The sequence below is a fragment of the Acomys minous genome (genome assembly GCF_964271855.1).
Source record: "Acomys minous genome assembly, chromosome: 4".
NCBI classification, from domain to species: domain Eukaryota; kingdom Metazoa; phylum Chordata; class Mammalia; order Rodentia; family Muridae; genus Acomys; species Acomys minous.
The window spans coordinates 84,717,540-84,742,573 of NC_140486.1; the positions used below are offsets into that span (position 1 = coordinate 84,717,540).

The 25,034-nt window shown below is 46.3% G+C and overlaps 1 protein-coding gene across 3 annotated transcripts; it reads right to left on the reverse strand.

The window, feature by feature from the left end:
* Positions 1 to 117: 117 nt before the first annotated feature.
* TYW5 (tRNA-yW synthesizing protein 5) lies at positions 118 to 24,933 on the reverse strand. Of its 3 annotated transcripts, XM_084779122.1 has the most exons (9): positions 24,793 to 24,933; positions 20,340 to 20,475; positions 16,285 to 16,354; positions 7,918 to 7,962; positions 7,497 to 7,527; positions 7,209 to 7,346; positions 5,042 to 5,129; positions 4,284 to 4,400; positions 118 to 2,156 (listed from the first exon to the last, which is right to left on the reverse strand). In XM_084779122.1, the coding sequence occupies exons 1-9, from the start codon at positions 24,868 to 24,870 to the stop codon at positions 1,900 to 1,902; spliced, it is 960 nt and encodes a 319-aa protein (XP_084635248.1). In that variant the 5' UTR covers positions 24,871 to 24,933; the 3' UTR covers positions 118 to 1,899. The 3 variants fall into 3 exon arrangements, with proteins under 3 accessions (XP_084635248.1, XP_084635246.1, XP_084635247.1); XM_084779120.1 differs by lacking the exon at positions 7,497 to 7,527 and having other exon boundaries at positions 20,321 to 20,475; XM_084779121.1 differs by lacking the exons at positions 7,209 to 7,346; positions 7,497 to 7,527 and having other exon boundaries at positions 20,321 to 20,475.
* Positions 24,934 to 25,034: the final 101 nt, after the last annotated feature.

Sequence of the window (25,034 nt, forward strand, 5' to 3'; positions counted from 1 at the left end):
ACTGTAATCGCGGTTTCTGTTGCAGCTTGGCAAACCAGAACCATCTATGCAACCCAAGGTGAGTAGCTAATTCCTCAGATCTGTTTCTCGGCAATAAAATACCTCAAATCCAACGAGTTACAGTTAATGTATACTTTATTCATTTGGCCGTAAACTAAGGTTAAAATATTTTTATTTAAAAGTATGGCCAGGAAGACTGTCTTAAAACATTTTAAAGGATTCACTGCGGTGCGGCAGATACACTGCAAGAGTTAAGGAGCCTTGGAGGAAGTACAAAGTAACCAGCACCAGGCACTAGTGCTTGCCTGTGGCTGGCTTGTGTCGGCTACATTTTCAAGATGAAGGGAAGAAACAGGCCCTCCCGTTTCCTTCTGTGCCACTGAAGGTGAGGACTGTGTAGGTCAACTTGGCTGGAATTCTAACTGTTCCATGGAACCTCTTTCGCTCCTGGGGTCTGAATCCAGTTACCCACGCTAAGTAAGTGCTCTACCACTGTGTTCCCAGGCCTCTATGTGACTCCGCATTAGAAATAAGAACTTCCAGTGAACATCTGACCTTTGTTCATCTCAATAATTTCAGTCCAAAGATGCCTAGGAAAAGTCATAATTCTTATATACTTTGTCCGTTCTTGTCTATAATTTCCTTTCAATGCCTGAAATTAAATTAATCTAGTTGTAAACAGGACATGAATGAGTGAGTTACTATCCTTAAGAGTAAATATTTCCTCTTAATTAAGATGTATTAAATGGGGCTGGAGAGATGGCTCAGCGGTTAAGAGCACTGTCAGCTCTCCCAGAGGTCCAGAGTTCCCAGCAAACACAGGATGGCTCACAACCATCTCTAATGTGATCTGATGCCCTCTTCTGGCCTGCAGGTGTATATGCAGGCAGAGCACTGTATACATAATAAATTAAAAAAAAATATGATTAAATGGGTGAACACGTGCTCAGTAAAGATAGTTGTTTTCCAGTGTTACTAAGTGTGATTAGGTACAGAGCATACACATACACACATGCCTTACTGTCATCAAAGTTTACATTAGTGGGGTTTCTCATCTTTTAAAAAAAAGTGTTTCTTTGAAAAACTAGTAGAGACATATTTGATGGGAAAAATAAGTATGTAAGTATTAACTAAGAAGAGGCAGACAACATTTGGATAGCAGGGAAGGTCAAGATCAGATGAGACATTTGCTTTGGATAGATCCATGACCTATCACACCATCAATCTACTTATTCTTAGTTCTGATACCTCAAAGTACCCTGTAAGCTTTATTAATATCTAAACCATTCTGCCCTCTCATACACGTCCTGTGCCTCAAGGAAGAGCATCCCACTCTTGTGTGTAATTTTCTAGCATGTGATGACAACTGATGGACAGGGCCTAAGCCATCTCAGAGTTTTGGCTAAGGGAACTCTGGAAAGTGGCTTTATGTAAGACAGTGCCTGTGGCCTGCAGCCAGACTCCTTCCACTGCATACAAATGAAGACACACAAGGCTCCAGCTGCTACTGGCAACCATCCCATGACCACGAGGGTAGCAACCTATGATGATGCCAATCCTGTGGTTGAAAGAGAGTGGGGTGGGGGTGGGGTGAGCGAGCTTTTGGTGGCACCACTGAGTCGCTGGAAAGGCCAGAGGTCGTTCCATTAGTAGACTTTAGGTAGTGTGATTCAGTGTATTTTCCATTATGCTGGAATTTTAGTTATTTACATCTCAGAGCTAAGAATGGGCCCACTAAGCATTCTCACTCTACCATATAGAAAAAAAGATATGTATCTCCACTTATATCACAAGTCGGAGACAACTTTCCTATTTTTAAAAATCATCTTTAAATATAGTTTTCAAGTACTTGAGCTGATTTTTATTTATTTTTAAATTTTACTATGTTTAGTTCATTTTTTACTCCAAGTTCTTGCTATAGGCTTTGTCTTGAATACGTAAGACCATTTGGCGTGCATAGAAATCCCTGTATTCCTCTGGTAACTCAGCCAGTGTCTTCAAGGCTCTGTCTAAGATCTGCACAGCTCTGGATGCTGCTACAGGGTCCTTGTTGCCATAGGTATCTGTTTTGTCATAGCATTCCGACGGAAGGTGCTTCCAAAAGATGTTCACTCCCACTCCAAACTCTTCAGAAATTACATTATGGAACCATAAAGCTGTAGAAAGTTAAACAACAACAACAAAAAAAAACAAAGTTAAAAATAAACCCTACAGTTAAAACAACAACAACAACAACAACAACATCAGTGAAATATCACGGGTTGCATAAAGCCAGCGTAAGAATCAGTCTTTGTAGAAAGCTCCTGCCGCCTGCATACTCCCTGTTTCCAGTCACTCACTTGTGAACGGCAGCCAGCTCCGTGTCAGGAGCACAGCCCTTGATCTAAACTCCTTAGGAATTGTCACTTTCCCATCTAGCTTGAAAGACATAATCAAGTTGTATTTGCTTTGTGATTCTCTGATTCAGAGCAGTCTTTTGTGTTACACATTTACACTTCCTGACTCACACAACCACAACAGAACATGGAATGTTTTGAACACACAACAGTTTAATTATCTGAAGACTGTGCCTGGTCCTCTGTGATTCAGTGCGGCACTTGTTCTCCAACGCTTCCTGTTCCAGTGGCAAGCCGGCCCCTAACCTAAGCTAGCATGCGTTATAGCTTCAGCCTTTATACTTCTAAAGCTTAGATCCAGCCTCTTTTTTTTTTTTCAGCTCTTTTACGGTAATTATGAAAAGCTACAGCAAATCGTTTGGTGGTAGTGGTGGTAAAGAAGAAATGTGATAACATTATTTAGCTATTTTTCATTTTCACTAGAAAGTTTATCATTTTCAACTAACATTTTAAAAATGTAAGTGCTAGAAGAATATTAAAGAACACCTCAATGGAACAGATGGAATGCTAATCACGCCAAAAAATGGTTAGTCTTGTGAAAGGAGGGTTTAAATCTTAGAGGCACACATTCTAAGAGTGCTCATGGGAAAACAGTACTCATGTATAAAAGTAGTCTTCAACAGTTTTGCTTTAATTATAAAGTCTTTCAGAATCTTTTTTTACTTATTAATATAACAGAACAAGCCAATCATTCTTATAATTAAATTTAAAGATGAAACTCTTGCTTTTGTATTAAAAATATATAAATAATTTCCAGATAAACTGTAAGAGACAACTACATAGCTCTAATCATGTCCTAAAGACATGAAAATCAAAAATGTAATTTACAAGGGTGGGTGCACACCTTTGATCCCAGCACTCAGAAGGCAAAGGGAAGACAATCTCTGTGAGTTCAAGGCCAGCCTGGTCTACAAATCAAGTCCAGGACAGCCAGGGCTATTACACAAAGAAACCCGTCTCAAAAAAACAAAAAAACAAACAAAAAAAATGTAATTTACAAAATGGCAATCGATTAAAGATAAAGGAATAGCTGCTGATTTAAGATGAAGGAATAGTTGCTGAAAAAAAGTACAGTAATAAGTCAATAATGCATAATTTTGTATCAGCTGTATGAAGGGTGTTGCTCTCTAGGGAATATAAAAATTAGCAAGAGCATGGTTTCTTTTGCTCAAGGAATTTACAATCTAACCTCAAGTATGTCACCTGATTTTTATCTTTTATATATGTTTCAGAAGCTAATTCTAGCACTGAATAAAGCTATCGATGGTTAATGAACTACAGCAAACAGAATCACACACATAAAACTGGTCAATAAGCCCAGTACTTTTGTTCTTTATAATCTTCAAGTATTCACCTAAGTATTAATAGATATTAATCATAGCATCATAGTTACAGCATGGAAATTTCATGAGCATCCAAACTAATGCTTATTTAATACTGGACACAGAAACCATATACAAAAAAATTTTCCTATGTTGGTATAACATTTTGATATTCAATAAAGATCTATAATCTTCTTTTAGAAATGGCAAACAAAATTTGCTGTTTCTAAACTGCCTACATATTTTAGAAAGAAAATAATTTTAAAAAACAACCAGGTATAATCTTTTCCCAGATATGTGGGTATTAGTTCATGTTATTTAGTAAAATAACTCAGAATACTGTCTTAACAAGTTATGGATTGCTTCATGACAGAAATACACTCTGAGAATACAGCGGTGTCCCTAACACAGCTGGAACGGCCGCGTACATCCCTAGACTAGAGGGTACAGCCCACTGCTAGGAGGGATAAGCTTGCACAACAGCTCACTGTCCTGAAGACTACAGGCAGCTGTGACACAGTGTTCCTGCATAGCTAGACACAGATGCACACAGAAAATACCTTACCGGGAATAAACAGGACGTCGCCAGCCTCGAGGGAGCACTCATACCGCCTCGCCTTGGGGAAGAGTGGGTACTTAGCCAGGTCTGGGCTGTCGATATTCAGCACTTCCGATTTAGAACCTGAGAGGTCCAAGAGAGACCACACAGACTGAACCAAGGCAGCATTTTACAGAGTAATCACAAACGTAAGCTTGACACTTAATTCTTTTCAGTTACCGTGTTCACACTGTGAGAACTATTCTTCAGAAACCTAACATAATTTTCAATGCCCATTCTTTAAACATGGCAACAGACACCCATCATCCTTGAAATGCAGTAAGATAATCTTAAAAGTTTTGTTTTTGCTTGTGTTTTGCTGTTGTTTTGGCTTTTTGGGTTTTGGAGACAGCTTCTCACATAGCCCAGGCTGACTGTAAACTTTGCAGCTGAGGACAGACGGCCTTAAACTTCTGATCCTCTCTGGGTTTTGTTTTTTGTTTTTGGCACAGGGTTACTCTGTGTATCTCTAGCTGTCCTGGAACTTACTCTGTAGCCTAGGCTGGCCTTGAACTCAAGAACCTGCCTCTGCCTCCCCGGGACTGGCATTAAAGGGGTGTGCCTCTGCGCCCAGCCTTGAAAAGTCACTTTTTATACAGCGATCATCACTACACACACACACTGGGAAGGACAGTGCATACTTAGGAAGAAGTATCCTACAATGCGGCCTTCCCATATCATTTAAAAATGCCAAATAAACTCTAGAAACATAAAATAAATCATACCTGATAAGTATAAATATTCTGAGTCTCGAGGACTGAACAGTGTGATTCGCTTCTTTCCTGTCACTTGTATTAAAAAGTTGTCCATTACCTAAAGATCAATAAGAAGTATGTGTAAGCGGTATCTAAAACTCCATTCTAACCTATTCATCAGCACTCTCTGCCTCAGTGTCTGTCTGTCTGTCTGTCTGTCTGTCTGTCTGTCTGTCTGTCTGTCTGTCTGTCTGTCTGTCTCTCTCTCTCTCTCTCTCTCTCTCTCTCTCTCTCTCTCTCTCTCTCTCTCTTTCTCTCTCTCTCAGGGGCTGTTCACAGGATCTCTCTGTGCTGCCCACACTGGCCTTCTGATGCTCCTGCCTCAGCTCAGGTGGGATCACAGGTATGTGTCACTATGTGTACGTTACCTAAACCCTGTTCCTTTTGTGAGATTTGACTTACACAAAACTCTTACAATCATAGTTCAAACCTAACAACGCAAGCGTGTGTTGCATATACACCTGTCTTTACTGAAGACACCTCTTCCCATGCTTCTTAACATGGGAAGGACCAGCAAGTTAAGAAGACAGGAAGTGGAAATATAATGAAAGCTCACCCAAGGTTGCCCTCGCTTAATATTTATCTTACTAAGTTGTCGAGGGCTGCCCTGGCCTGAGCAGGAAGCACCAACATAGCTACTGTTGAAAAGTGCATACGTCACCCACAACAAGGTCTATCTGCAGAGGACTACAGTCAGGCATGTTCCCATAGCATGCCTTTCAGGGAGGCACTGCTAACTTTCCCTGTGTGTACAACGCTTCTCTTGCTACAGAGTGTGAAGAATGTTAGCAGGCAGAGGCGCACTGTTCAGGTAAAGGTCTAAGGCACCCTGAGCGGACGCGCACGGCCGCCACTCACAGAGCACCACTACTGACGCAGTCTTCTCTCAGCACTAGCCCTTTCCTTAGCAAACCTTAACTCTGTAACTACAACTACTGCTCCTCTCACTTATTTTTAAGGAAAACATTATATATTCTATTGTAATACAAGGTCAAAGGAACTACTTAAAGCATAATCTGTAAGTTAAAAACGTATGAAGCACATCACTTTCTCACCAATCATTCAAATACAACTTTGAAAATACGCTAAGATGTCATGTCTGTCTCATGTACTTATAGCGTTACCGTGGTGAAATCCCCTGGGCATTTTAGGATGAACTAGAAGATCCACATACATGGCAGCAGTGTGGCGTGCTGCCACAAGCCTCAACTCCTGCCAGTTGGAGGCAGAGAAAGAAAGATCTAAGGTCAAGTCCAACCAGGGATTCCAAATGAGACTCCTATTTCAAACCACCAAAAGGACCTGGGGATATACTAGGTTTGCAATAACCTATTGCTTCTCCAGCTGCCAACACCAAACTATACACAACAGCACTTAAAATATGCTTACTCTATCTACATATCTATTTCAGACATCAAAGTCTACACCTGTGTGTGTACAAGTCAGGGACATGTGACGTTCTTAGGGAGATATGGATTAGACACACACAGATCGAGACGCGTCTCCTACCCCTTCACACACCCCAATTCTGATTCTTGCAAACCCTTCCCCATGAGCTCTACTTCCCCTAAGTAATGACAGCCAGTGAACCACAACTCCCTTTTAGCTATATTTTTTCATTTATTATACTTTATTTACATTTCATCCCAATTGTTATCCCCTCCCTCTTCTGCCCTATTCACCCCCCCCAGACTTCTGTGGGGGTGGGGGATGGAGGGTGAGGGGGCTCCTTCCCCACCATCTGACCTCAGCCTATCAGGTGTCACCAGGGTGGCCTGCAGTCCCTTCCTCTGTGTGCCCGCAAGGTCATCACGCCAAGGGGCAGTGATCAAATCGTGATCAAATCGTGGGCACCATGGTTTATGTCAGAGGCAGTCCCCACTCCCCCCGCACCTATAATTTGTTGTGTTTGTGATGAAGAATTAAAAACTAGAGCACAGAGAATCATGTAAGAAACTAGGCTTTACTCCAGGCTGACTCCGCATTACTACTGCCCCTGCCCTTATGCTCACAGCTCCACGTTTCAGCCAGTGGCATGGCGCGATGTCTACGCTAGCCGGTAAGCGTAAGCTATCAACGTCAGGCCTGGAAGCGCAGTACATCTCTGAGCCTTCACATTTCTGCTCTTGTAACGTACATCATAGTGAGTCCAGAGCTGCAATCCAGGTGAACTAATTCGAAAGACACTGGAAAAGAACTGCTCCTCTGTGAAGAATACAGGAAACTTAATATCTTCTCCTAATGATGGAAACTGCTGTCGGATATCTGCAACATCCTAAATTGACAGATAAAATACTCAAATGAAAAACTAATAAATACAACACTGGCAGAACGACCACTGTTAGGCGCCAACACATAAAGTAGCAAAGAGGAAAGAGGCAAGTCTGTTAGGCCGTGGTGTGAAAAGCCCAGTGGCACACCTAACCTTTCCAGTGAAGGAGGAACTGCGGTCAACTCTAACATTCGCACTAACAGAGTCTGTCTACTCTCAGCAAGTCATACCATTTGTATCTAGTCTAGCCTTAATGGTTTGGCTTTAATACACATAAAGGCTCATCTAATACATCGTCAGTACTTTCAGATAAGTAGCTCCTTAGCTGAAGTACCATTTGTACATAGTTAGCAATACTTACTGTGTATTATTTAGATGACTCTAAGATTCTGTAGCTCTGAGTAACTAAATAACTACCTTTAAAGATTTCTCATTCTGTGGAACAAATCATCAGTAGAAACAGAAGACAATGAAAGGGGTTGCATGCCTAACAGTGATGTACGCCTACTTTACAGTGCTGTGTGAAAATGCTCGCTGACATTTTAAGTAGCTGCTTTAAATCCACAGTCCTTACCTTCCTCGGGTCTTCTCCAAGTGACCGTAAGTAGTACTTCTCATCCTTAAACACCCCAAAGAAAAATACACCAGCAGTTATTAAAAAACAAAAAGAAACAAGAAAGGAGCAAATCTTAAAAAATGACCTAGTTAAGTCATGTAAAAAGTTCAGTTATCGTACCCTTTCTACTGATGCCCCCTGGTGGCCACATAAAGAAATGTCTTTAGAGTTGCTCATGACTGGATCCACCAGACAGTAAATAAAGAAGTCCTAAGGCAGCACAAGCGCCTAAAACCCTGATTAACTTACGCTTCATTTACACTGTTTGAACATTTGATCAATAAAATGTGAGTTTAACAGCAAACGTCTTAATGCAACTGTAAAATGAGATAACTAACCTTATCCTTTAGCACATTAAGAAAACAGGAGACTGAGCCAGGTGCAGTGGCACACCCCTTTAATCCTAGCACTCAGGTGGCAGAGGCAGGTGGATTGCTGTGAGTTTGAGGCCAGCCTGGTCTATAAAAAGAGTCCAGGACAGCCAAGGCTACACAGAGAAACTGTCTCAGAAAAAACAAAAACAAAAAACCCCCAAACAGGAAACCACTTTGTGCCAAACTGTGCCTATCCAACAACCTGCATTCTCACACCAGGTCCCTCTGAGGAGTCAGATCACGCATGACTCAGACATGCATCGTTTTATAAGAAAATTACACAAGTCGTTTCAAGTTATCATTTACAGCTCTGACTACCGAGTAGTTAAATAAGACCTGACTCTAACAGTCACTGTAGGGCTGGGCTCTGAGTCTGTTCCGACACTGGCCCAGCATCTGCAGCAGCCTGGAATCTATTCCCAGCACCACAGACACCAACACCAACCTGTGCTGTGCACTTGCTAGGAGAGTGGAAAACAACACACCAACCCTGTGCTGTGCACTTGCTAGGAGAGCGGAAAACACCAACCCCAACCCTGTGCTGTGCACTTGCTAGGAGAGCGGAAAACAACCCCAACCCTGTGCTGTGCACTTGCTAGGAGAGCGGAAAACAACACACCAACCCTGTGCTGTGCACTTGCTAGGAGAGCGGAAAACAACACCAACCCTGTGCTGTGCACTTGCTAGGAGAGCAGAAACCTGAGACCAAGCAGAGGCAGAGTCCAACCTAAGAACGCTGCCTTCCAGAAAGCAGTACAGCTTTATAAACTTCAAAGTATATCTCATTCAGCCTTAAACTATAAATCTACAACCACAGATTTACAACTTAGCTGTTTTCGTATTTTTAGTGCCACATTGAAACCATTCTTTAAATAGGCTTTAGAGTATGTTCTTCACAATTTGAGCTGTCATTGAGTGAAGAGGCGTTGCTCAGTTCTCCATCAAGGAAGGGCCCGTGCTTATTGCATTAGCCTTGGGCTGCTAGCTGTCAACTTCTTCAGGTTTACCTCAGCATTTGAGCAACAACCAAAGAGGTCTAGACAGTGCCACCTATGCAGGCCCCTTTGATGGACAGCCTATGCACAGGGTTTCACAGAGATCTGGTTGGCTGCCAGCTGTGTAGTTGTCTGATGGCTGCCCACCACACACCCCAGCTGTGTAGTTGTCTGATGGCTCCCCACCACACACCCCAGCTGTGTAGTTGTCTGATGGCTCCCCACCACACACCCCAGCTGTGTAGTTGTCTGATGGCTCCCCACCACACACCCCAGCTGTGTAGCTGTCTGATGGCTCCCCACCACACACCCCAGCTGTGTAGCTGTCTGATGGCTCCCCACCACACACCCCAGCTGTGTAGTTGTCTGATGGCTCCCCACCACACACCCCAGCTGTGTAGCTGTCTGATGGCTCCCCACCACACACCCCAGCTGTGTAGCTGTCTGATGGCTGCCCACCACACACCCCAGCTGTGTAGTTGTCTGATGGCTCCCCACCACACACCCCAGCTGTGTAGTTGTCTGATGGCTGCCCACCATACACCCCAGCTGTGTAGCTGTCTGATGGCTGCCCACCACACACCCCAGCTGTGTAGCTGTCTGATGGCTCCCCACCACACACCCCAGCTGTGTAGTTGTCTGATGGCTCCCCACCACACACCCCAGCTGTGTAGTTGTCTGATGGCTGCCCACCACACACCCCAGCTGTGTAGTTGTCTGATGGCTCCCCACCACACACCCCAGCTGTGTAGCTGTCTGATGGCTCCCCACCACACACCCCAGCTGTGTAGTTGTCTGATGGCTCCCCACCACACACCCCAGCTGTGTAGCTGTCTGATGGCTCCCCACCACACCCCAGCTGTGTAGCTGTCTGATGGCTGCCCACCACACACCCCAGCTGTGTAGCTGTCTGATGGCTCCCCACCACACCCCAGCTGTGTAGCTGTCTGATGGCTCCCCACCACACACCCCAGCTGTGTAGCTGTCTGATGGCTCCCCACCACACACCCCAGCTGTGTAGTTGTCTGATGGCTCCCCACCACACCCCAGCTGTGTAGCTGTCTGATGGCTGCCCACCACACCCCAGCTGTGTAGCTGTCTGATGGCTCCCCACCACACACCCCAGCTGTGTAGTTGTCTGATGGCTGCCCACCACACACCCCAGCTGTGTAGTTGTCTGATGGCTCCCCACCACACACCCCAGCTGTGTAGTTGTCTGATGGCTCCCCACCACACACCCCAGCTGTGTAGCTGTCTGATGGCTCCCCACCACACACCCCAGCTGTGTAGCTGTCTGATGGCTCCCCACCACACCCCAGCTGTGTAGTTGTCTGATGGCTGCCCACCACACACCCCAGCTGTGTAGTTGTCTGATGGCTCCCCACCACACACCCCAGCTGTGTAGCTGTCTGATGGCTCCCCACCACACACCCCAGCTGTGTAGCTGTCTGATGGCTCCCCACCACACACCCCAGCTGTGTAGCTGTCTGATGGCTGCCCACCACACACCCCAGCTGTGTAGTTGTCTGATGGCTGCCCACCACACACCCCAGCTGTGTAGTTGTCTGATGGCTCCCCACCACACACCCCAGCTGTGTAGCTGTCTGATGGCTCCCCACCACACACCCCAGCTGTGTAGCTGTCTGATGGCTGCCCACCACACACCCCAGCTGTGTAGTTGTCTGATGGCTGCCCACCACACACCCCAGCTGTGTAGTTGTCTGATGGCTGCCCACCACACACCCCAGCTGTGTAGTTGTCTGATGGCTCCCCACCACACACCCCAGCTGTGTAGTTGTCTGATGGCTCCCCACCACACACCCCAGCTGTGTAGCTGTCTGATGGCTGCCCACCACACACCCCAGCTGTGTAGTTGTCTGATGGCTGCCCACCACACACCCCAGCTGTGTAGTTGTCTGATGGCTGCCCACCACACACCCCAGCTGTGTAGTTGTCTGATGGCTCCCCACCACACACCCCAGCTGTGTAGTTGTCTGATGGCTCCCCACCACACACCCCAGCTGTGTAGCTGTCTGATGGCTGCCCACCACACACCCCAGCTGTGTAGCTGTCTGATGGCTGCCCACCACACCCCAGCTGTGTAGCTGTCTGATGGCTCCCCACCACACACCCCAGCTGTGTAGCTGTCTGATGGCTGCCCACCACACACCCCAGCTGTGTAGCTGTCTGATGGCTCCCCACCACACACCCCAGCTGTGTAGCTGTCTGATGGCTGCCCACCACACCCCAGCTGTGTAGCTGTCTGATGGCTCCCCACCACACACCCCAGCTGTGTAGCTGTCTGATGGCTGCCCACCACACACCCCAGCTGTGTAGCTGTCTGATGGCTGCCCACCACACACCCCAGCTGTGTAGCTGTCTGATGGCTGCCCACCACACCCCAGCTGTGTAGCTGTCTGATGGCTCCCCACCACACACCCCAGCTGTGTAGCTGTCTGATGGCTGCCCACCACACACCCCAGCTGTGTAGCTGTCTGATGGCTGCCCACCACACACCCCAGCTGTGTAGTTGTCTGATGGCTCCCCACCACACACCCCAGCTGTGTAGTTGTCTGATGGCTCCCCACCACACACCCCAGCTGTGTAGCTGTCTGATGGCTGCCCACCACACACCCCAGCTGTGTAGCTGTCTGATGGCTGCCCACCACACCCCAGCTGTGTAGCTGTCTGATGGCTCCCCACCACACACCCCAGCTGTGTAGCTGTCTGATGGCTGCCCACCACACCCCAGCTGTGTAGTTGTCTGATGGCTCCCCACCACACACCCCAGCTGTGTAGCTGTCTGATGGCTGCCCACCACACACCCCAGCTGTGTAGCTGTCTGATGGCTGCCCACCACACACCCCAGCTGTGTAGCTGTCTGATGGCTGCCCACCACACCCCAGCTGTGTAGCTGTCTGATGGCTCCCCACCACACACCCCAGCTGTGTAGCTGTCTGATGGCTGCCCACCACACACCCCAGCTGTGTAGCTGTCTGATGGCTGCCCACCACACACCCCAGCTGTGTAGTTGTCTGATGGCTCCCCACCACACACCCCAGCTGTGTAGTTGTCTGATGGCTCCCCACCACACACCCCAGCTGTGTAGCTGTCTGATGGCTGCCCACCACACACCCCAGCTGTGTAGCTGTCTGATGGCTGCCCACCACACCCCAGCTGTGTAGCTGTCTGATGGCTCCCCACCACACACCCCAGCTGTGTAGCTGTCTGATGGCTGCCCACCACACCCCAGCTGTGTAGTTGTCTGATGGCTCCCCACCACACACCCCAGCTGTGTAGCTGTCTGATGGCTGCCCACCACACCCCAGCTGTGTAGTTGTCTGATGGCTCCCCACCACACACCCCAGCTGTGTAGCTGTCTGATGGCTGCCCACCACACACCCCAGCTGTGTAGTTGTCTGATGGCTCCCCACCACACACCCCAGCTGTGTAGTTGTCTGATGGCTCCCCACCACACACCCCAGCTGTGTAGCTGTCTGATGGCTGCCCACCACACACCCCAGCTGTGTAGTTGTCTGATGGCTCCCCACCACACACCCCAGCTGTGTAGTTGTCTGATGGCTCCCCACCACACACCCCAGCTGTGTAGCTGTCTGATGGCTGCCCACCACACACCCCAGCTGTGTAGCTGTCTGATGGCTGCCCACCACACCCCAGCTGTGTAGCTGTCTGATGGCTCCCCACCACACACCCCAGCTGTGTAGCTGTCTGATGGCTGCCCACCACACCCCAGCTGTGTAGTTGTCTGATGGCTCCCCACCACACACCCCAGCTGTGTAGCTGTCTGATGGCTGCCCACCACACACCCCAGCTGTGTAGCTGTCTGATGGCTGCCCACCACACACCCCAGCTGTGTAGCTGTCTGATGGCTGCCCACCACACCCCAGCTGTGTAGCTGTCTGATGGCTCCCCACCACACACCCCAGCTGTGTAGCTGTCTGATGGCTGCCCACCACACACCCCAGCTGTGTAGCTGTCTGATGGCTGCCCACCACACACCCCAGCTGTGTAGTTGTCTGATGGCTCCCCACCACACACCCCAGCTGTGTAGTTGTCTGATGGCTCCCCACCACACACCCCAGCTGTGTAGCTGTCTGATGGCTGCCCACCACACACCCCAGCTGTGTAGCTGTCTGATGGCTGCCCACCACACCCCAGCTGTGTAGCTGTCTGATGGCTCCCCACCACACACCCCAGCTGTGTAGCTGTCTGATGGCTGCCCACCACACCCCAGCTGTGTAGTTGTCTGATGGCTCCCCACCACACACCCCAGCTGTGTAGCTGTCTGATGGCTGCCCACCACACCCCAGCTGTGTAGTTGTCTGATGGCTCCCCACCACACACCCCAGCTGTGTAGTTGTCTGATGGCTCCCCACCACACACCCCAGCTGTGTAGCTGTCTGATGGCTGCCCACCACACACCCCAGCTGTGTAGCTGTCTGATGGCTGCCCACCACACCCCAGCTGTGTAGCTGTCTGATGGCTGCCCACCACACACCCCAGCTGTGTAGTTGTCTGATGGCTCCCCACCACACACCCCAGCTGTGTAGCTGTCTGATGGCTCCCCACCACACACCCCAGCTGTGTAGCTGTCTGATGGCTCCCCACCACACACCCCAGCTGTGTAGCTGTCTGATGGCTGCCCACCACACACCCCAGCTGTGTAGCTGTCTGATGGCTCCCCACCACACACCCCAGCTGTGTAGTTGTCTGATGGCTCCCCACCACACACCCCAGCTGTGTAGCTGTCTGATGGCTCCCCACCACACACCCCAGCTGTGTAGCTGTCTGATGGCTCCCCACCACACACCCCAGCTGTGTAGCTGTCTGATGGCTGCCCACCACACCCCAGCTGTGTAGCTGTCTGATGGCTCCCCACCACACACCCCAGCTGTGTAGCTGTCTGATGGCTGCCCACCACACCCCAGCTGTGTAGTTGTCTGATGGCTCCCCACCACACACCCCAGCTGTGTAGCTGTCTGATGGCTGCCCACCATACACCCCAACTCCTCTCCTGCTTCCTCTTCTTCCCTGCCACAGGCAGTACTTACTCCCTGATGCTCTGACTCCATCTCAGTGTCAACTTTCTATCTGACTTAACTGGGAATCCATGTTGATCTGTTCCGTAACTTTTAGACTTACCCCTTTACTTTGTCTCTGTTTTCTTCTACTGCATGTTTCATGGCTATTTAAATCAGTGCCATTCATAAACTTTTGATAGGGAAAAAAATTCCTAAAAGCAATGAAGACAGACATCCAAAGAACGGCTACCGTATTTAGGAGTAACTAATGAAGACTAGTTTTAAGAGACATTCTGATCATGGTCAGGATGGAAGTCAACACGTCATTTTCTGAGACAGCTCAGCAATCTGGCTATGCTGGTGGCCAGTGAAGCCCAGGATCCTCTTGTCCCTGCCTCCCAGCACTACAATTACAAGTGTGTGCTAGGACGCCAGCATCCTCACACCTGTGCTGGGGACCAACCTGCATCCTCATGCTTACTGTGCAGTTTTACCAACTGAGGCATCACTCCAACTCCAACACAGCTTAGAACTTTACGGGTAAGCCTGACCCAGATGTCTAAATCTGGAAATTACTCAGAGCTACGATATAATGTAAGAATCCTGCTCTAATCTTGAACAAGTGTTACACAGATAAAAGAAACAGTACCGGTAGCCCGGTAGGGTGGTACATACCTTCAGTTCCAGCACTCGGGAGGCAGAGGCAGGCTGATCACTCTGAGTATGAGGCCAGCCTAGTCTACAAAGTGAGTCAAGGACAGCTAGGGCTACACAAAAACCAAAAACCCAACCTCCCCCACTCCCCCCCCCCAAAAAAAAACAAGGAAGAAAGAGAAAAAAGAAATAGTACTGGTAACAATAAAATATGGAATTTTTAAAAAGATTTATTTATTTATTATTATGTATACAGTGCTCTAGATCGCATTACAGATGGTTGTGAGCCACCATGTGGTTGCTAGGAATTGAACTCATGACCTCTGGAAGAGCAGTCAGTGCTCTTAACCTCTGAGCCATCTCTCCAGACCAAAATATGGAAATGTTAATGTAAGATATGAAAATAGTTTTCTACTAACCTCTGAATCTTGCGTATGACAGCAGGCTATTTTAAGAGGAATCAGGGTTAATAATAAATAGGTGATGAGTAGTTTCTGTGTCAGGCACACTGCTGACACTGCTAAGAACAGATTATTTTATTCAGTTAGTCCTTACAGAAACGTTATGTAATAAGTAGTTTTTAATCTTCACATAGAAATAAGTTATTTAAACAAAAAATAATTTGGTCAAGGTTTGAGAGCAAAGAAATAGCAGAGATACAGCCTGCAGAATATCCAACCAAAGTTTAAGAATGGCTATCATGCGGGGCGGTGGTGGTGGCGGCGCATGCCTTTAATCCCAGCCCTTGGGAGGTAGAGGCAGGCGGTTCTCTGAGTTCAAGGCCAGCCTGGTCTACAAAGCAAGTCCAGGACAGCCAGGCCACACAGAGAAACCCTGTCTCGAAAAACAAAACAAACCAAAAACTATATAAATAATAATAATGGCTACCAGAGATTAGAGCTCTTGTACATATGTCATCATTTTTGATCTTTTGTATAAAACAGCCCAGTGGTCCTTTACAAGGAAGTCCACTCAGGGAGGCCTAGAGAGACGTCTCGATGGAGAAAGTGCCTGCTGGGTGAACATGAGGATCTGAGTTCAATACCAGCACCACGTAGGAACAGCTGCATGTGCAGTATGTGCCGGGGACAAAGACTGAGTCCCTGGAGCCCACTGATTAGCTAGCCTTCCAGGTTCCGAGAGACCTTTCCTCATACAAAATAAGGTAGAGAGTGACTGATAAAGACACTCCATGTAAACCTCCACACATATGCAAAAATGCATTTCTTATGGCTATTAATTATTTCTAAGAGAAATTACCTCTGATATGAAGAATTCTTTATGTATTTCTTCGGCTGCTCTCTGGACCAACTTGTTAAAAGGCAAGGTTCTGAAATAAACATAACAGAATCCTTAGATATAAAAATAGCATACCAACTAGTAATGTCATCACCATGCACATAACCTTAGCACAGTTGAGTGTCACACTCTTTGAAATACCCAGTTGTTAGTATAATCCATGTGAAGGCAATTCGGAATATTCAAAATTCATTTAGCATTATATAAATTTGACCTTTACCTGAAGTTTTAGACTAAAAGATTTTAAAATGTAAAATCTTTTATATTTAAAGGTCTTCAAAGGTCACTTCCTTCCGTTCAAGTTACTGAGAGAGATGGTTCCATGGTATCAGGGCACTTTGAAAATACACACCTGGGGCTGGAGAGAGGGCTTAGTGTTGAAGAGCACTGGCTGCTCTCGAGGGCAACCTGTGTCCAGCTCCCAGCTCCCATGTGTGTGGCTCACAACCACCCAGAGCTCCAATTTTGGAGCATCCAATGGCTTCTTCTGGCCTCCACGGCACCAGACACACATGCAGTGCACTTAGATACATGCAGGCAACTCATACACATAAAATCAAAATAAAGTTTAACAAGTACACAAGTACACAAGTTTAACAAGTACACTGACTGCCACCTGCCTTCCTGTGCCGTGGCTAACAAGTCTTGTGAATGGGACAAACCGCCTCTGTCACACTAGGAGGAAGGTTACTAGTGAAGCCGTCCTGGCCTCCCCCGCCTCCTGGCACCACCTGGGCACAGTGCTGCTCTCACCCTCCTGCTCCACCGGCCATGTTATGGCATCTAGAGAAAATGGTTAGCCTTCTTAGGAAGGACTTCGTTTCCATCACACCACACTCTTTGTCAGAGAGTTATCTTTGCTCCAGTCACCCTAGCACCTTCCAGAACCAAAAGCGCTTCCCAGATGGACTCAGCAGCTTTCACCAGACCCTGGTCCTAACCCTATTTTAAAAGCTAAAGCATTTCCCAGTCCTGAAAAGACTACCTTATCAGCAGGGCATCCTGAAGTTTGTCCTCCAATCCCCACTGGAAGTCTGCCAGTCTCATGAGACGCATGTGCAAGGGGAAGATTCAGAGGAGAGTTATAGACTCTCCTCTATGAGATCATGACCTGGGGCTAGCTTACTTTCCCCTAGTATTGTTGTTTTCCAAGAAACATAGAAAAGGCTCTGTGTCCACTATGATATCAGACAACACTGTTTCCCAGAACGTAGTTTTCCTGGTTACAGTGTGTGAACAAGGCCCTTAAAGGCTCTGGGGACACTAACCTAAGAAGGGGTAAGTTTCAGTACCATAGTCTTGTTCTGTTATGGCTAAGTTGTCACTGATTGGTCAAAAATAACTCTTGGATTTATACAACTCACCGATAACATTCTCTTAATATGTTGTTTCCAGCCTCGTATTCTTCTGAAAACCTAAGTCAATTTTCTGTCCCACTATGTAGTGTGGGTCCTGTGAGTGTGAGTGTGAGTGCCAATCTGAGCTGGCGCTATTGCTGGGAAAGGTGTAGAGTGGGCACGACGGAAGGAAAGGCGTCTGCTACCCACCTCCTCAGGCCAAGGCAGGGCCCTGCCTCCTGCTGCAGCTTCTGCTCTCCTTTCCCAGACTTGGGTGGCACTGCTAGTCAGCGCTTCCATATCACTGTCTCGTGATACGCATCTCATCATCCCTGCCAAGGCATCTCCTGAGATCTGGGGAGGCTGATGGGGCCTCGGCCACTGTGTAACTGGTGTGACTGCCCATGCTTAGCCTCCTTACGAGGGAGAACAAAGAGATGCTTCTAACCTGAAGCTGGGCTGACCAGTGACCCTGCAGGAGGGAGACAGAGCAGGTCCATCCAGAGAAGCAGAACCTCAGCCTGTCCACAGCCTTGTCCCACACAGCAGTTGGGAAGTCGCCCAGCCTTAGGCTTCCTCTGCCAGCAATGCTCTAAGCTGTCTTCTATTACAGTGCCTTTTCTCTGGACCAGCACAGAGAACAGTAGGGGAGACGATCAGATTCTCCTGGAGCCTGTGACAAGCAAATCTGAATATACACCCAGGCTTTTATTATTTTAAGCTACATGATCTTAGACAAATCATTTAATTTTAATTACAAATTATTATATATGTGTGTGAGGGGGTGGCTGTGGGTAGATGCGTTTACACTACGGCATGTGTGTGGAGGTCACAGGACAATTTGCAGGAGATGGTTCTTCTACCATGTGTGTCTGGGGCATCAAACTTAGGTTCTCAGGGTTGCAACAGGCACTCTATCCACTGAGGCATCTCATGAGGCCCGCCAGCTACTTTTATTAAACCTTCTCATCTGTAAAATCGTCATAAGCAACATCTACTTCAAACTATCTTATAGTTTAAACGGGAAGCACAATCTAGTGTTGGCACAGTACCTAAAACAGTGACAATAGCAGCAATGCGCCTTTAGCAACACACAAGTCGTGAATATTAAAAACAAAGAACCTCAACTCCTCGGCCAGTTCTGTGTCTGAAATGGCTGCTTTCCGAGAGCAACACCAGGTGTATGAGACAAGAACAGGGCGAAGACAGAGTTCATGAGGCTTACGCAGCGACAGCTCGCACCTTGCAGGCGCTCCTACTCAGTGCCCCTCCAGTGGAGGACCAGGAGCAGCAAACAAGACAACATGCACGCCAATGCGTGCTCACTCACAGGTCTCCAGACACCTGAGAAAAGCAACTCAAGCCAACGTGGCTCTATCGCAGCGTGATATGCAGCTATAAGACTTACCATGCTTCAGTTTCTCTAGATTAAACCCCGGCCTTCCTTCCTCCAGCCTAGTAACTGCTAAACAAAACACTGATAGTCTACTTTTGTTCCTTGCACAAAAATAGTTTTTCAGGTTTTTAGCAGCTCCAGTGAAAGGCTTTGAAGAAGCTGGAATAGAAACTATTACATAATGTATGTGTTTGAAAAGAAAGTTTTAAGAAGTTTAAAAGACATGAAAAACATCAAAACTATTCAAGATGAAGTTTCAATACGCATTTGTTATGGTGTTAGACTCCGGAAAATAAGTAATATTAACCACAGGCTGAGAAGTACTCATCGTTCCAGTACTTTCTTCCACTTTTTTGATTGAATAAAAAGTGCCAAGTTCTTAGCCTTGGAAAACCTTATGGCAACTAAACTCAGCCTGTGGCCTGTGAGGTAACCCAGGGCTATGATGGTGACCGCTCAATCGGAAACTGAGAAGCGCTGTGGCCACTACTGCACGGGCTTGGAAAGCACGGGCGAGAGGAGCAGGGCCCGGACATCGGAAACCATTTAGCTCATCTCTACACTCAAATCCACCGTGAACAACAGGGTCTTTCAATAGATGTACTTTGCTGGGAACTGCACAGGCTCAGAATGTGAAAGCTGTTTTTCTGACATTGTTAACGAGTTGCATGGGAATCAACAGCACTGGAGAGCTGCGGGGTCTCGAGCCGCGACGCTCAGCAGCTGACTTAGCCGTCAGACACCGCCCAGCACACGGCAAGCAGGAAAGAAGCTGTCAGCGTCAAGGCCACTGCAGCAGGAGAAAACTGGGCCTTAAATGCTACCAAACCAAGACAGCACACACCAAATACAGGCTGCCCTGTGCTTTCTGAGAGGTAGAAAGAAACACCAGCCTTTAAGAAAAGTTCCCGCCCTGCGTAATGGCAGCAGAAATGGGTCAGTAAAGACTGAGTGAACACAGCACACAACTTTAGAGGCAATCTAGCTCCAAGAATAGAAATTCTCTGTTCCATGACTCCACAGAATACAAGGAGCACCCTATATTTAAAAAATAAGTCCGTGGAAATATCTCTGTACAATTATATAAACTCAGAAGACTCCTTGTCTTTTAAGGTACTCATTAAAAAGGAATAAGCTATTCCATGGTTACATAAATTAGACTAAAGATGAAATGCAGCATGGTCTTTATATAATGATGTAAAAATATTTTTTAAAGGTCTGAAAAAGTAATTTGTATCCCCAGAGTAACCTCAGAAGAAAATACCTATACACAAAGTTCTTACTAATGAAGTCCATCTGTGCAACTGCAGCAACGTGAATCTTCACTTCTTTCGTCCCTCCAGCTTGGCTCAGGTAATCCACTGTCCATTTGCTTGTGCAAGGTCCCAAGTCCAGTCCTTCCAACACAAGAGGCTTTCTCTGCAATGAAGGTGAAATACACAGCAACTGTGAATCCCAACACTCCATCAAATAAATGCTGCCTTGGTAACAGAGTGTGGCTTGGATACGAGCCTAAGATGCTCTAACTTAAGCATCCAACAGTGTGTGCTGTTACCAAAACATACAGATGATCTACATCATATCCCTAGGACAAACTTAAGGTTAGGAAGACAAAACAGCCTCATCAACAAACAAAGGAAATTCAAATACTAAAGTATTTTTGTGTTATTTACAGCAAAAGCATAATTCAATTTTACATTGTTTTTTGTAACTTTTAATTTTGCTATCATTTTAAGCTTTCTAAAAATACGAGAACATAAGAATTTCCATATGATCTCTACTAATTCACCAACTTTTCAAATGTACTACCATTTGTGTTATTACTCACTCACAAATTTAGTGGATAAAGACAGATAAATTATTAAACCTAATTTTTCTAGACCACAGATGAACTAACTGTTCACATCGTGTCCTCGTATCTCTGAACCTTAAGCATGTCATCTGAAAACAAAGCTCCTCTTTACAGAGCAGTTTTCAAAGGTGCATCCCACACTGACATATTATGATGTAACCTCCAAGCACACGGGAATTTCGCTCATTATCCCAATAACTTCCTTTAGTGTTCTTTCCCTGACCCAGAATTCAGGCTGAGATGCCACAGCAGATCCAGTGATCATGGATCTGATGTTTGCCCATCTGGGATGGCTCATCGGCTGTATTGTCTTCTATGACCTTAATATTTCTGAGCACAGAGGCCAATTATTTTGTTGAATGCCCTTGGATTTGGGTCTATCTAGTTTCTCCATGATTGGAGTTTGGGCTGCACAATTTGAGTGCGGAATGTTCCACAGAAGGAATGGTGTAAAGCTCCCAGGACACATCAGGTGGGACACGCTCCTCGGCCCTAACACTTACTCAGTCTCTCAGCCTCCAGCTTTGTTGGTGTAATTTTAATGTTCAAATTATTGCAGATGGAACAAGTAGGTCTCTTCGGGCTGTTTCTGTGACTTTTAAAACTAAACATTTCCTTACTTTATAGCAAAATAAGATGATACAGTTATCTTTTTTATTTTCCCTGCCCAGCCCTAAAATCCATCATTTCTTTAAGAAACTCTAGTTTCTTCTAACTGGGAACTTTTCTTGACATTTTAATGTGTGTGTATAATGTATTTTTATTATATCCATCTACCCTAAAGGACTCTTTTACTGCTGTATCATAACTTCTGCCTTCTTAATGGTAAGAGCAAGAAACATAAAAACACACAAATCTAGATATGCAATTACTCATCTTTATTTCTTACGATATATGTACCAGATGTACATATATAAATATAATGCATTATATGAATAATACATATGTCAAGGTTAAATCTAAGCCTTTACTGTTTGTATTTTTGCAACTTTTTTTATTCAACAGTGAAACTTATTTCCCACCATCAATATTTAATCATTTGCAAAATTCTAGAATTTCCAGAAAACACTTTCAGAACTACTAGTTCATTGGGTAACTCAGGTTACTTTTCTCTCCCCATAACACTTCTTATTTCTCTTTTACTTTAGGGTTGCTTTGTTTTTAAATCCTTTCTCACTTCTGTTGACATTTTGTGTCTGTTTTGTTTGAGACAGAGTCTCACTAGGTAGCCCTGGCTAGCCTAGAGCTCACTATGTAGACAAAGTTAGCCACACACCCAGGGAAATCCAACTGCCTCTTCTCAAACCTGTTTTTTTTTTTTTTCTATTATTTTAGAATGTGAAATATTAATCCTATTCGTCCAAAAGCCAGCTCTCTCAGCACATTCTTCCAGCTGATGCCCACTTTTGCTCTACAGACAGCCAGTTCACTTCGTACCTACCATTCCTGTATTCTTTTATTCACAGTGCCCCCAGACACTCATTTGGTTGTTCTTTCTGTTTTTGTTTTGTTTTCAACACAGGATTTCGCCCTGTAGTCTTGGCTTTCCTGGACTCGATTTGTAGATCAGGCTGGCCTCAAAGGGATCTACCTGCCTCTGTCTCCCCTATGCTGGAATTACAGGAGTGGGCCTCTGTGGCAGGCTTGCTTTAAAAAAGAAAAAAAAAAAAAGGCATGCACCATGCACCACCACCACACCCAGCCAAAAAGAGATAGCAGGGACTTGAACCCTGAACCTTCAGACTCAAGGTCTGAAGCCTTATCAACTGAGCCAGAGGCAGATGGATCTCTGTGAGTTCAAGGCCAGCCTGGTCTATAGAGTGAGTCCAGGACAGCCAAGGCTACACAGAGAAACCTTGTCTTGGGGGGGAAAAAACTATATATTTTCTTTTTACACATTTAAAAACATATACTTTGAAAATTATTGCTATCAGTTCCAACACTATTCTTTTTTATAGCTTTATATATCAAAGAATAAATAAGCAACACAGTCATGCACACAGAGACATGAACGTAGGAGAGACAAGAGACAAGAAGGACTTCAACAGGAGAGAGGGGACCACAGTGAACCATGGGAGTGAAAATGAGCAGAATTTATTGTATCTATCGATGAAGCTGTCAGTGAACTAAAAATTGCTCAGTTATAAAGTAAACAAAGGTGGTTTGTGCACTGTACCAAGAGCTGAAATCACTTGGTATAAGTAGGTTGGCTGCTGTTTCAACCTTGGGCAACAATCAATTATGTCAGTGTAGGAGTGACCCTGTCTGGTTCGTACTGATGAAAACCTGCTGTGTTTTCCTGTTGATTTGTTCTATGTCAAACAGACTTCCTGTACCTGAGGCAGAGTGACAGGAAGGGCATGGGAGGGGAGAGGAGAGCCTCACGCTATAGTCTGAAGTCTCTCACCAGCTGAGAGTTAAGAATTTAGCACAACTAGTCGGGGGGTAGTGCCACAAGCCTTTCATCCCAGCTCTGGGGAGGTAGAGGCAGGTGGAGCTCTAAGTTCCAGACCAGCCTGGTCTACAGAGGACAGCCAGGGCTACACAGAGACACCCTCTCTCTGAAAACCAAAAATAAATAAATAAATAAATTCCAGCACAGTTAACAAATTTTGGTGGGACTTTGCCTACTTGAGATGATATTGCTTTTTATAAAGCAATAATACTTCAAATAAGAATATTCTAATAGCAACAAACCATGTCCTAAGGCCAAAGCGTATATAACCAGGTATGGCTTCTCTCTTTTCCTGAACCTGTAGACCAGTTTATTCTCTAGGATTCTCAAGAGCAAGACGAAAGCTCCACCTGCAGTAAAAGACACATCTTTTTATATTTTGGGTTTGTTTTGGTTTTGAGACAGGGTTTCTCTGTGTCCCCTTAGCTGTCCTGGGACTTGCTCTGTAGATCAGGCTGGCCTCCAACTCATGCCTCCTGATTACTGGTCTGCAAAAAGACAGGTCTTAACCGCCTTGTACAACCTTAGTGACCTACGGTTTTACCAGATGCAACTACAACATTACCCAAAGCATCTCTCTATGGAAGCAGGAACTTAAAAACTCTTAATAAACTCGACTGGAAATTCTTCTCTGTAAGGGTTGTGAGCAGAGGTCTCTCTCAAAGGGACCTTCAGGCCGCTCCAGCAACATAATGTACGAACCTCCCCCTACTACCAGTAACACCACCTTGGAGACCTTTTCCTTTCAAATGTTCGCCAGAATCCGTCCGCTGTTATTCTGAAGCTTGGATTCTCTTAAAAAGTCCTGAAAGCAAACCTTTTCTTTCTTTTTAAAAATTTAACCACTTTCTGCTAGTTTTTTTCTTTTTCTTTCTTTCTTTTTTTTTTTTTTTTTAAGAAAGGGTTTGTTAAGTCTTAATTATGATCGAGGTTTAAATCCAAAACCTGTACCAGAGGAAACGTGCGGGAAGTTTCCCATTGGTTTCCCTCTTATAATCTCTCTTTAGACTGAAACATTTAACTTCAAAACTCTAGTACCTTGAAACAGTCAGGGGCTGTCAGGACCAACAGAGGGGCGAGGGATTTTGAACTAAATTTTAAGAAAACTCGTAGAAGAGGAGGACGCGAGGCCAAGCAAAGCCACACGCGTTAAGATTCTCGCCAAGGCCGCCTTCTCGGCGAGCTTTGGCAAAACGCTTCACGCCAGGCTAGCTTTCTCGGGTCATCCTGCTCCCCAGAAACGCGGGGCCGTTTCCTCCAGCGCGTTTAATTCCCTTCCGCCCTCTTCTCTGGCACCGGGCCGCCCAGTGTGCAGCGGCTGTCTGCGGTCTCTTTCCCCCCCCCGACTCTCCGGGTCGCCAGAAAGCAGAAGGGACAGCCAGAAGGATCCGGGATGTCCCTCCTGGCTTCCCGCCGCAAACCTCCTCACCTGTGGGTAAAGATGCTCCATGAACTGCTCCCGTGAGACGCCCCGAAGCCGGGGTACCGGAAGGCGCTGCTCCGCCATGGTGGCTCAGGTTAGATGTCACAGGCCTGGGAAGTCGGATGAGTTCGTCCACGCCTGATGCCCCCCACCCCGTAAACACCACCCAGGAAGAAAAGGTCCGCGCGTAAACACCACCCAGGAAGGAAAGGTCCGCGGAGGTGACGGGCGCCCGCGGGCGGCTGGTC